The sequence below is a fragment of the Lynx rufus genome, unplaced genomic scaffold (genome assembly GCF_022079265.1).
Source record: "Lynx rufus isolate CCGP_SWC_20201006 ecotype Redwood Valley unplaced genomic scaffold, mLynRuf1.p SCAF_11, whole genome shotgun sequence".
Taxonomy (NCBI): Eukaryota; Metazoa; Chordata; class Mammalia; order Carnivora; family Felidae; genus Lynx; species Lynx rufus.
In genome coordinates this window covers 29502191-29515126 of record NW_025814825.1, presented here as the reverse complement: position 1 = coordinate 29515126, position 12936 = coordinate 29502191, and the positions used below count along the sequence as shown (strand labels likewise).

The following is a 12936-nucleotide window of genomic DNA, read 5'->3' as shown; positions in this document are numbered from 1 at the left end:
AGGGCGGTGGGACTGACAGTAGGTCACAGGATTAACCTACTTAAGAGGATATTCTGGGAACCTGGCACACATACACTGACTCTTCCATGAAACTCAGTGAACATTCTTCTCTCTTCAGTCCTCTCAATCAATGACTTTTCTTAAGATGGTGTTTGGCTCTAGTATCTCAAAAATAGGCTAAACACTGGGAGTGTGGAATGTGTCACTCTCACTAACCCACTGTGGGCCAGATCCCCTAAAGTGCTGCTTGTGAAACCAAAGTGCTCACCCCCAGCCTGAAGGAGCTTCTGCTTCTGTTCCAGTTGTCCCCAGTAAGTCCACAAATCACCACGGTCCCTGAGGCCAGTCACACATAGGAGTCACCTCATGGCAGGCAGGACTTCCTCCTCTTGCAACTATTATCTTCCAAGAAATCGAGAGCTTGCTGTGGGCTGAGAGGAAAGGAGAGAAGTAAATGCATTTATCATAGCCTGTTGTCCTACAGTAGGGTGAATATGCATCCCATGTTGCCAGTGTCTGGCTGACAAAGCCCTCTTTCTATAGCCCAAAATGTTTCGTACCACAGCAAGGCTACATGGCAGCCTTGACCACTGAAACCCCAGAAAGGAGCAGCTGGAGTAAAACAACCACATTTCACTACCGCCAATTCTGGGCTAGAGCTGGAATCTCAGACTTAGGGTTCTTCTCCCAAGTGGGTAAAAGTCCGCCTAACATGCAACATTGTGGTCTACCTCACTCACCGGCTTCTTATAGGTTTATCCCTGGGTCCTGAGACAAGGTCCTTCTGCCATAGTGCTCCACTGTCACTGGTGCACCTGCTCCAAGATACCTTGTCCTCCACCATGCTGCTCCATCATATCTTCACCTTTCCATATAGAGAAGCATCCTTGTTTTACTGCATTGACAATGAGAATCTGCTGACATGCAAGTCTGAGGCTCTCTGATATTTTTTATACAAGACTGGTCACCAAAGAGGATGGACCCAGCCAGTGAGCAGAGAGTGCAGCCCCCTAATTTTACTAGATGATGAAGACACAGGGGCAGAAAGTAAAGGCACAGCTGGTGTCCTGGGGGCAGCTAATTGGTCACTGTTGAGAACAAGTTACTAGGGCAACCCTTATTTATCTTATTTATCTTCTCATTATTTATGGTGACACTGATTCCCAGATGTCCACACTGTTCTCTGCCAAGAGTTTTCAAGAAAACTATATGACAATTTCCCAAGGGTTTCTAAAATCCCAAGCTGAATGTTGCTACTAATTTGAGGTACAAGTCCAGAGTACAATTTTCTACATGTGGTGTATGCCAGAGCATACACCCTGGCTTTCATCAGTCTTTTGGGAAGATACTGGTGAAGTCCACCTTTCTTGGTCAATCATTCTTCATGCTTCTACCAATGTTATGATTCTTTTCATTGCATATTTTCATCTAAAAGATATCTTAATTTTGTTCCACAATCTCCTTGAAAAGGAAAGCACACACTTCTTCCTCTTCGGGGAAGAAAAGGAATACTTGGTGATTTCTATAAAATCTCTAGCCTGGCAGGACCCTCTCTCTTTGAAAGTATCTGGGAAGTGGATCCTCAGATTCTTTCTAGATGGAATAGAGGAAGAGATGTGAGCCTTAGGGTGGAGAAGCTGTATCCATAGCAACCATTGGCTTGAAAAACTGCTTCCTCTCCTCGGTACCTCAGCTAGGCTGCAGTGGCAGGAGTGATCCATTTTTCCGTGGCCTTGGCTTCCCATTGAAATACAGAGAAGTGGACTACACTCCCAAATGTATTTGCAGGCAACCCTGGGGCATATAGTAGCTGTATGGAAATTTGTTCTGCTTGAATCTTCCCTCATAAGTATTGAACTTACAAGGTCAAGACAAATATTACAGAAACTTTCACGAGTTTCATGTGGGTTCCACCTTCCCACTAATAGACAAAATCGTTTTTATAACATCTCTCCATCAACACACTTTACTTTCAATCCAGGCCAAACCTGGACTCCATGGTAATATTCTCAGTTGGAAGTTAGGAAAAATAAAGAATATGGGAGATGAGTTACAGAAGCCGGAGCAAAGTGAGACTATACATTTTAATGCTCAGATAAAGGATCCTTTGCATGGGGTATTAATTTTATTCAGTGCCATATTCATGGTGCAGAAATACCTTACACCTGGGGAGCACCAATGCCAACATGACAGTGGGAGGGTGGGAGGAGAGGGTCTCCATGTGGTTTGATGGAAAGGTTTAGAAAGGGGACACTCAAAGAAATGAGCTGAACTGATTACACTTTGTATCTAGCATAAGGGGTGGTGAACTGACACCAACAAATATTTCAAATTGTTCCACTTTTTTGGATAGTGCCTTCATGGCTCTCCAATACCAATATTTCTTCATGTTTTTTGATGCAGTCTCAATGCAATATTTTTGCTTTTTTTACCTTGCCTCAGCAACATTTCTAGAAAGAAATTGCTATGGCCTATGTCAAAGAGGTAACTGCCTGTATTCTCCTCTAGGATTTAATGGTTTCCTGTCCCACGTTTAGATCATTCATCCATTTTGAATTTATCTTTTTGTATGGTGAAAGAAGGTGGTGCAGTTTCATCCTGTCACATGTTGCTGTCCAGTTTTCCCAAACACCATTTGTTGAAGAGACTGTCTTTTTTCCATTGGCTATTCTTTCCTGCTTTGCCAAAGATTAATGGACCACGTAGTTGTGGCTCAGTTCTGCATTTTCCATTCTGTTCCATTGATCTATGTGTCTATTTTTGCTCTATTACCATATTGTTTTGATTACTACAGCTTTGTAATATAACCTGAAATCCAGAATCATGATGCCCCCATCTTTACTTTTCCTTTTCAAGGTTGCTGTGGCTATTGTGGTTCCATACAAATTTTAGGATTGTTTGTACTAGCTCTGTGAAAAATACTGTTGGTAATTTCATATGGATTACATTAAATGTGTAGATTCCTATAGGTAATATAGACATTTTAACAATATTTGTTCTTCCAATCCATGAGCATGAATGTCTTTCCATTTCTCTGTGTCCTTTCAGTTTTCTTCATCAGTGTTTTATAGTTTTCAGAGTACAGGTCTTTCACTTCTTTGGTTGGTTTATTCTTCAGTATCTTATTGCTTTTGTTGCATTGGTAATGGAATTGACTTCTTAATTTCTCTTTCTCCTGCTTCATTATTGGTGTCTAGATATGCCACAGATTTCTATACGTTGATTTTGTATCCTGCAATGTTACTGAATTTGTAAGTCAGTTCTAGCAATTTTTTGGTGGTGTCTTACGGGTTTTCTCTATAGAGTATCATGTCACCTGCATATAGTTAGTGAAACTTTGTCTTCTTCCTTGCCAATATGGGGGCCATTATTTCTTTTTGTTGTCTGATTGCTGAGGCTAGGATTTCCAGTACAATGTTAAAGAACAGCAGTGAGAGAGGACATCCCTGTCTTATTCTTGACCATAGAGGAAAAGCTCTCAGTTTTTCCCCATTGAGATTCATATTAGCTGTGGGTTTTTCATATTTGGCCTTTAAAATGTTGACGTATGTTCCCTCTTACCCTACTTTGTTGAGGGTTTTTATTATGAATGGATGTTGTACTTTGTCAAATGCTTTTTCTGCATCTATTGAGAGGATCGGATGGTTCTTATCCTTTCTTTTATTAATATTGTATATCATATTGATTGATTTGCAAATATTGAACCACCCTTGCAGCCCCAGAACAAATCCCACTTGATTGTGGTAAATGATTCTTTTAATGTATTGTTGGATTCAATTTGCTATTATTTTATTTAGAATTTTTGTTTTTGTTTTGTTTTAAATATAATTTATTATCAAATTGGCTCCCATACAACACCCAGTGCTCATCCCAACAAGTGCCCTCCTCAATGCCCATCACCCATTTTCCCCTCTCCCCCCACACCCATCAACCCTCAGTTTGTTCTCCGTATTTAAAAGTGTCTTATGGTTTGCCTCCTTCCCCCTCTGTTTGTAACTATTTTCCCCCTACCCCTCCCCCATGGTCGTCTGTTAAGTTTCTCAAGATCCACATATGAGTGAAAACATATGATATCTGTCTTTCATTATTTAGAATTTTTGAATCCACGTTCATCAGGAACATTGGCCTGTATTTCCCCTTTTTAGTGGAATCGTTGTCTGGGTTTGGTGTGAAGATAATGCTGGCCTGATAGAATGAGTTTGGAAGTTTTGCTTCTATTTCTATTTTTGGAACAGTTTGAGAAGAATAGGTATTAATTCTTACTTAAAAGTTTGTTAAAATTCACCCGTGAAGCCATCTGGCCCTGGACTTTTTTTGTTGGGAGACTTTTTTTTTATAATTCAAATTGTATTTGAATTTTATGATTCAAATTCTTTGCTGGTTATCAGTCTGTTCAAGTTTTCTATTTCTGCCTGCTTCAGTTTGGGGTGTTTATATGTTTCTAAAAATTTATCCATATCTTCCAGATTGTCCAATTTATTGGAATATAATTTTTTGTAATATTGTCTTCTTTTTTGTTGTTCTAAAAAATGTGATTTATTTTATTTTTAAATGTTTATTTATTTTCAGAGAAAGTGCATGTTCATGAGCAGGGAGGGGCAGAGGAAGAGAGAGAATCCCAAGCAGGCTTCACACTGTCAGTGCGCAGCCTGATGTAGGGTTCTATCTCATGAACCATGAGATCATGATCTGAGCCAAAATCAAGTGTTGGACGTTTAACTGACTGAGTCACTCAGGCACTCCCATAATATTCTCTTCTGGATGTTTATATTTCTGTGGTGTTGGTTTTTATTGCTCCTCTCTCATGTGTGATTTTATTTATTTGGGTACTTTCTCTTTTCTTTTTGATAAGTCTGGCTGAAGGTTTATCAATTGTACTAATTTTTTCAGGGAACCAGCTCCTAGTTTCACTGATCTGTTCTACTCTTTTTTGGGGGGTTTTCTATATCATTTAATTCTCCTGTAATCTTTATCTCCCTGCTTTTGCTGGCTTTACGTTTCATTTGTTGGTTCCTTTTCTAGTTCCTTTAGGTGTAAGGTTTGGTTGTTTATTTGAGATTTTTCTTGACTCTTGAGGTAGGCCTGTATTGCCATGTAATTTCCTCTTGGAATTGGTTTTACTGCATCCCAAAAGTTTTGGACCACTGTGCTTTCATTTTGTTTCCACATATACTTTTTAAATTTCTTTTTAAATTTCCTGGTTGAACCATTCATTCTTTAATAGCATGTTCTTGAACCCCCATGTATTTGTGGGGTTTCCAAACTTTTTCTTGTGGTTGACTCCAAGTTTTGTAGTATTGTGCTCAGAAAAAAAAATGCATGGTATGATTTCAATCTTTTTGTGTTTGTTGAAGTCTGATTTGCTACCACTGTGTGATCTATTCTGGAGAATGTCCCATTTGCACCTAGTCTCTTTGTATTTGTTGAGGCCTTATTTGTGACCTAATATGTGATGGATTCTGGAGACTATCCCATTTGCACTGAAAAGAATGTGTATTCTGCTGTTGTAGGATGGAATGTTGTGAATATTTCTAAGTCCATCTGGTTAGTGTATCATTCAGAGCCATTTTTTCCTTGTTTATTTTCTGTTTAGATGATCTGTACATTGATGTAAGGGTGGTGTTAAAGCCCCTTACTATTACTGTATTATTACCAATGAGTTATTTTATGGTTGTTATTGTTTTATATATTTGGGTGTCTCCATGTTGGGTGCATGAATAGTTACAACTTTTATATCTCATTGTTGGATTGTCCCCTCTGTTTTGATATGGTGCCCTTTTTCATCTCTTGCTAGTCTTTGTTTTAAAGTCTATTTTGTCAATATAAGTATTGCTACTCAGGCTTTCCTTTGATTTATATGCATGATGAATGGTTCTCCATCCCCTCACTTTCAATATGCAGGTGCCTTTAAGTCTAAAATGAGTCTCTTCTAGGCAGCATATAGGTGGGTCTTGCTTTTTGATCCATTCTGGCTCCGTATGTCTTTTGGTTAGAGAATTTAGTCCAATACAGAGTAATTATTGATAGATATGTATTTAGTGACATTTTATTACTTGATTTGTCATTGCTGTTGGAGATTCTTTCTCGTCTTTGTCACTTTTGGTGTTTCTTTACACTCAAAGAGTCCCCTTTTATATTCCTTGCAGGGCTGGTTTAGTGGTCACGAACTCCTTTAGTTTTTGTTTGTCTAAGAAACTCTTCATCTCTCTTTCTATTCTGAATGATAGCCTTACTGGATAAAGCATTCTTGACTGCATATTTTTCCCATGCAGTACTATAAATACATCATGCCACTCCCTTCCAGTTGCCAAGTTTCTACTGAGAAATCTACAGCTAGCCTTATGAGTCTTCCCTTGTAAGTTAAGGACTTCTTTTGTCTTGCTGCTTTTAGGATTTTTTTTTTTTTAATTTTTTTTTTTCAACGTTTATTTATTTTTGGGACAGAGAGAGACAGAGCATGAATGGGGGAGGGGCAGAGAGAGAGAGGGAGACACAGAACTGGAAACAGGCTCCAGGCTCTGAGCCATCAGCCCAGAGCCCGACGCGGGGCTCGAACTCACGGACCGCGAGATCGTGACCTGGCTGAAGTCGGACGCTTAACCGACTGCGCCACCCAGGCGCCCCTAGGATTTTTTTTAATTGCTGTATTTTGCAAATTTAACCACAATAAATCTTGGTGTTGGCCTACTTTTGTTTATTTTGATGGGAACTTTCTGTGCCTCCTGGATTTGGATATCTGTTTCTTTCCCCAGATTAGGGAGATATTCAGCTATTATTTCCTCAATTTTCTGCCCCCCTTTCTCTCTCTTCTTCTTCTGGGACTCCTATAATATGAATGTTATTGTGTTTGATGAAGTTGCTGAGTTCCTTAGGTCTATTCTCGTATTCTATAATTTTTTACTTCTCTATTTTGTTCAGCTTATTTTCCATTATTTTGTCTTCTATATCACTAACTCATTCCTCTGTCTCTTCCAGCATACTGTTCATTGCATCAAGCCTGTTTCCAATCTCAGGTTTTGCATTCTTCATTTCTGACTGATTCTTTTTTAACAGTGTGAATTTAAGGTGGTGGGCAAGTGAATCTAATTAGTGTAAAGGGTGGATTGAAGAAGACACTGCTAGGCCCCACCCATATTACCTTGGATTCAACTTGACAGGCAGCCTATAGGTTGTTTACTATAAATTCCTGCAAACTCTGTCAGTGCACTATTTTTGGCCCTGGGAGCACATTTTTCTGAGCATAAGACAAGCCAGAAGGGCTAGCGAAAGAACACTCCCACAAGCAATCCTCAATGGATGATGGGTGCAGAATTGTTATATACATACCCCATCTTCTTTTCTTCTGGGTTTGAATAATTCATAAGAATGTATTATACTGCTACACAGAATTCCACAGTGAGATTGGGCTCCAATTTCCCAGAAGGGTAACTGGCTTGGTAATACACAATTCTTTTTACTATAGCACTTTCCCTCCTCCCTACTGGTCATTCATGGAATAAACTCTCCAGTAAACTACTTGTCTTCAAATTCTTGCTTCTGGGTCTGCTTCTGGAGTAACTCAAACCAAAACATTGAATTTTTTTCAACTCCCTAGTTTATTTCTCCTGAAATTGACACCTTCTCTGCAAATTGTATACCTAATAATACTAAGAAGTTTCCTCTGTGAATCAATCCTTCAATTTTCATGGGCTGTCATATGAGAAACATCTTTAACAAAGTAATACTTTTCATTCTAAAATAACTGATTTCAAGGAGTTCATTAAGGACTTTCTGTTCCACCAAGGTGAAATAACCCTTCTCCCCCCCCCCCCCCAGGTCTTCCCTCTTTAAATTAGAATACCCTGGACATAACACAACAAAGAATGATAGAAAGATTCTGAAAAATAGAAAGAAGATAGTAGATGGCCTAGGGACCTTGGGACTTGAGGAATGATATGGCAGTCGTTTCCCTGGGTTTCTTTATTGCCTTTCTTTTTTTTAATTTGTTTATATTAAATATAATTTATTGTCAAATTGGTTTCCATACAACACCCAGTGCTCATCCCAACAGGTGCCCTCCTCAATGACCATCACCCACTTTCCCCTCTCCCCCACCCTCCATCAACCCTCGGTTTGTTCTCAGTATTTAAGAGTCTCTTATGGTTTTCCTCCTTCCTTCTCTGTAACTTTTCCCCTGTCCCCTCCTCCGTAGTCTTCTGTTAAGTTTCTCAGAATCCACATACTGAGATACCTCATTGCCTTTCATATATCCCAGACAGGGTGCTTCAGAACCCTCCAACTCAGAACCGACAGATTTTTTTTTTTTTTTATTTTATTTTTGGGACAGAGAGAGACAGAGCATGAACGGGGGAGGGGCAGAGAGAGAGGGAGACACAGAATCGGAAACAGGCTCCAGGCTCTGAGCCATCAGCCCAGAGCCTGACGCGGGGCTCGAACTCACAGACCGCGAGATCGTGACCTGGCTGAAGTCGGGCGCTTAACCGACTGCGCCACCCAGGCGCCCCCCGACAGATTTTTTTAAATAGTTAAAGAAAAAAATAAAACTTTTCCCCCTAACCCAAACTTGGAGAAGAATGCCCTAATAACAGAATTTGTATCAATACTAACCCTACTCCATCCAAATACCAACAGAAAAACCATACCTTCTTCTAGTGGCTTCATCTGAGTCGAGCAAGGAGTATCTTCCCTGCTCATTCATGATAAAAAACAAAAATAAACTCCTAATAAGCTAGGACTACAGGGTAACTACCTCAACTTAATAAATAGCATCTACAAAAATACCTAGAGGTTCATCTCCTACACTAGTCTGGTTCATGAGGTCAGGCTGTGAAAATTGGAAGAGGTGGCTATTTTATCTAATGCACAGAAACCAAAAGCAGAGAATTCTCAGGAGTTCCCTGCCTTTAGATTAGGTTCAGAAATTATCTTCTTCTTTGGAGAAAGGAGGGACATAGACACAACAGTCCTTGGAAGACCATAACGCCCAGGACAGTTTATAATCAGACCATTCCCAGACATAAAAATCTAAATCACTCAACATTCTTTGATAGTCTAAAGTTCTTCCTAATCAGAATATGCCTTAAATATAAGAAATTCTCAAATCAAGCAGGAAAGGAATATACACAATCAAATCAGACACAGTAAAAATCAAATGCACACCATGTACATGTCGTGTCAGATGTGACAGGTACTACTTCCCATTAGGGCCAATTGTCTTCAGTGGGGAGGGAGCCACCTACTCCAAGAAGCTACAAACACAATAACTGACCCAATTTTAATCCATTTTTTAATTATCAATGCATTCATTTTCCTTTTAAACTTTCCTAATTAGGAGTTCTGTTAGTTTGCTGCATAAAATGTTGACCATAATTTAGCTTAACCTGAAAGATGGTGGCAGCTCCCACACCTAAAATCACATTGGGAGAAAATATCTCTTACATGTGGGGAGAGAATCTGGTAGTGGGATCACCTATTTTTCAGTAACCTACTGGGACCAAGGCTTGGCAATATCAATTACAGGGGGAAAAGTTGAACAAATTAAAAAGTTTTGCCTTGGGGCGCCTGGGTGGCGCAGTCGGTTAAGCGTCCGACTTCAGCCAGGTCACGATCTCGCGGTCCGTGGGTTCGAGCCCCGCGTCGGGCTCTGGGCTGATGGCTCGGAGCCTGGAGCCTGTTTCCGATTCTGTGTCTCCCTCTCTCTCTGCCCCTCCCCCGTTCATGCTCTGTCTCTCTCTGTCCCAAAAATAAATAAACGTTGAAAAAAAAAAATTAAAAAAAAAAAAGTTTTGCCTTTTATTTATGTTTCAAGAAAGAATTAAAGACAATTTTATTGGTTACATTTGATACACTAGAAGATGACAATGTCAAAGTGCCTAACCACCTCTAGGTTACCCTGAGCTACTTATGCCTCTAAAACCAATTGACCCAAAGAAAGAACCAGCTTACTGCTGGTTCATTTACATAAAAGATACAATTAATGAAATACCATTAATTTTCATTAGGCTATTATATGACTTTATGTAATTTTCAGAAACAATTTGTTTCTAAAATTTCAAACCATGAATACATAAAATGGTAATGTTTTCTATGTTTTCTTAGGTATCAGAAAACTCAAGCATAAGAATGTACCAGCAATTATTATTATTATTATTTTATTGACAACTTTTTAAATTCTTAGCTTAAAAAAATTATAGGGGCGCCTGGGTGGCGCAGTCGGTTAAGCGTCTGACTTCAGCCAGGTCACGATCTCGCGGTCCGTGAGTTCGAGCCCCGCGTCCGGCTCTGGGCTGATGGCTCGGAGCCTGGAGCCTGTTTCCGATTCTGTGTCTCCCTCTCTCTCTGCCCCTCCCCCGTTCATGCTCTGTCTCTCTCTGTCCCAAAAATAAATAAACGTTGAAAAAAAAAATTTTTTTTTAAAAATTATATTATATGATTTATGTATACTAGGTTCTCCACAGAGAACCTAGTTGTTTGAATTGAATTCATAAAAGACCACTGAGTAGAAAATCAAGATATCCTTCAGCATAATATAGAGAATTAAGATGAATTTTCAAATAGTGAAAAGTATTGCATTGCAAAGTAAGATAGTACCCATCTAGATGAAATTAGCATATGCTAGATCACTATATGTAGAGATTCTATAGGAAAGATTTCTGCAATAATGGGAAATTGAACTAGAAGACCAAGAAGATCCACTTACCCTCCAAAGCTCTGTTTCTGCAACCTCACCCTGGACAGAGCATCCCTCAGAGCCTGGTGGACCTGCTTGTTCCGCAGAGTGTAGATGACAGGGTTCAACAGTGGGGTCACCACTGTGTTCACAAGGGCAGCCTCCCTGTTGGAGTCCAGCCTATTTGTTTGCTTTGGTTTCACGTATATAAAGACACAGCTGCCGTACATCAGAGAGAGGACGATGAGGTGAGAGGAGCAGGTGGAGAAAGCTTTCTGTCGCTCCTTGGCTGACGGAAGTCGCACAACTGTGACTACTATATTGCTGTATGCAATGATGGTTAAAATGAGAGATATCAGAATGACAAGCAGAGCAAGGAAGAAGACATATATTTCAACAGACCCAGTGTCAGAACAAGAGAGATGAATCAGGAAGCCGAGGTCACAAAAGAAATGAGAGATGACATTGGGGCCACAGAAGGATAACTGAGAAACCTCGAACACCAGACCAGTGATCAAGATGAAGGACAAAGCATTGCAGAAGAAAGCCAGAAGGAAACTAACCCTCAGGTTCATGATGGCCGGGTAGTGCAGAGGTTTGCAAATGGCCAGGTATCGATCCAAGGACATCACAGCCATCAGGAAAAAAATTATTGACCCAAAAAACAGAAAAGAAAAGGCTTGTGTGAGACAAGAAGTAAAGGAAATTGTTTGCCTTCCTGAAAGAAAGATGGACAGCAGTTTAGGAATAACTGTGGTAATAAAACAGCATTCAGAGAAGGAGAAAGTGCTGAGTAAAATATACATTGGTGTCTGGAGGCGATGGTCAGCCCAAGTGATAATGATGATCACCATATTTCCTGTGATAGAGGCCAGATATGCCAGCAGATGCATCAGGAAGAAGATGTTCCCCAGGTACTGGATGGCAGGAAACCCTTCCAGAATGAATTCTTGGATTGTTGTCTCATTCCTCACCTCCATGTTTATCTCCATTTCTCTGTCATCAACTCTGTTGGATCTGTTAAACAGAAAACACTATCATCAAGTGATTCTTATCATCAAAGAATAAAAAATTTAAATCATGGCCACTATTAAAAAAATAACTACTACTTGCAGCTACAACTCTGAATGAGGGCTTATTTTGTATCATTTAAATGCTGTATTAGAAAAGATTTTGAACTTTTTCTATTATTAAATTGTAAAAATTGAAGGCTTATTGTTTATTTTTGAAAATAAATTTTAATGTGCAACTTTACTTTTTTGGAAAATATTTTTTTTAATATTTTATTTATTTTTAAGACAGAGAGAGACAGAGCATGAGTGGGGATAGGGCAGAGAGAGATGGAGACACAGAATCTGAAGCAGGATCCAGACTCTGAGCCGTCAGCACAGAGCCCAACATGGGGCTTGAACTCAAACTGTGAGATCATGACCTGAGCCGAAGTCAGATGCTCAACCGACTGATCCACCCAGGCTCCCCGGAAAATATTTTTAATAAGTCCATAAGGTAAAGAATGCAAATTGAAAATTATTGTTTACACATCATGTATAAAACTAACAGATAACAATGAAGATTATCATCCCACAAAGAATATTTTTATGGGGTCACAGTTTTAATTTCTATACTTCAGGTATAATATGCAATATATGAAGCTGTCCTATGTACTGACTTCAGTCCTCTGGAAATAGAAACTGTGGTGGGGGGGGGCACCTGGGTGGCTCAGTCGGTTTAGCATCAAATTCTTGATCTGGGTTCAGTTCACGATCTCACAGTTCATAAGTTCCAGCCCCACATCAGGTTCTGCACTGATGGTGTGGAGCCTGCTTGGGATTCTGTCTCTCTTTATCTCTGCCCCTCTCCCACTTGTGCACACTCTATACATACATACATACATACATACATACAAGAAAGAAAGAAAGAAAGAAAGAAAGAAAGAAAGAAAGAAAGAAAGAAAAGAAAAGAAAAAGAAATTGGCGAGGAGATCATTTTCCTATTAGCATGTTCCAAACCAGTTATTTTCCTGACCTGAAGTTGGTTCAGCCTGAGTTCTTTACCCAAGACCTTAAGAGTAAGCAAGAGAGTGTTATGCTAAGTGAAATAAGTCCTACAGAGAAAGACAGATACCATATGTTTTCACTCTTATGTGGATCCTGAGAAACTTAACAGAAGACCATGGGGGAGAGGAAGGGAAAAAAAAAGTTAGAGAGGGTGGGAGGCAAACCATAAGAGACTCTTAAAAACTGAGAATAAACTGAGGGTTGATGGGG

The 12936-nt window shown here is 39.6% G+C and overlaps 1 protein-coding gene across 1 annotated transcript; it reads right to left on the bottom strand.

Moving 5' to 3' along the window:
* Positions 1-364: 364 nt before the first annotated feature.
* Positions 365-11661, bottom strand: LOC124506683 (olfactory receptor 6C74-like). Its single transcript, XM_047072638.1, has 2 exons — positions 10700-11661; positions 365-431 (listed from the first exon to the last, which is right to left on the bottom strand). Exons 1-2 carry the CDS (start codon positions 11659-11661, stop codon positions 365-367), a joined length of 1029 nt encoding a protein of 342 aa, XP_046928594.1.
* Between the last annotated feature and the right edge of the window lie 1275 nt (positions 11662-12936).

Bases quoted from the DNA above. Each gene is read 5' to 3' on its own strand.
- LOC124506683 (XM_047072638.1), bottom strand. From the start codon at position 11,661: ATGGAGATAAACATGGAGGTGAGGAATGAGACAACAATCCAAGAATTC. The intron at 432-10,699 runs GTAAGTGGATCT...CTTTCCTCTCAG, and splicing joins CAGAAACAGAGCTTTGGAGG to CCCACAGCAAGCTCTCGATT.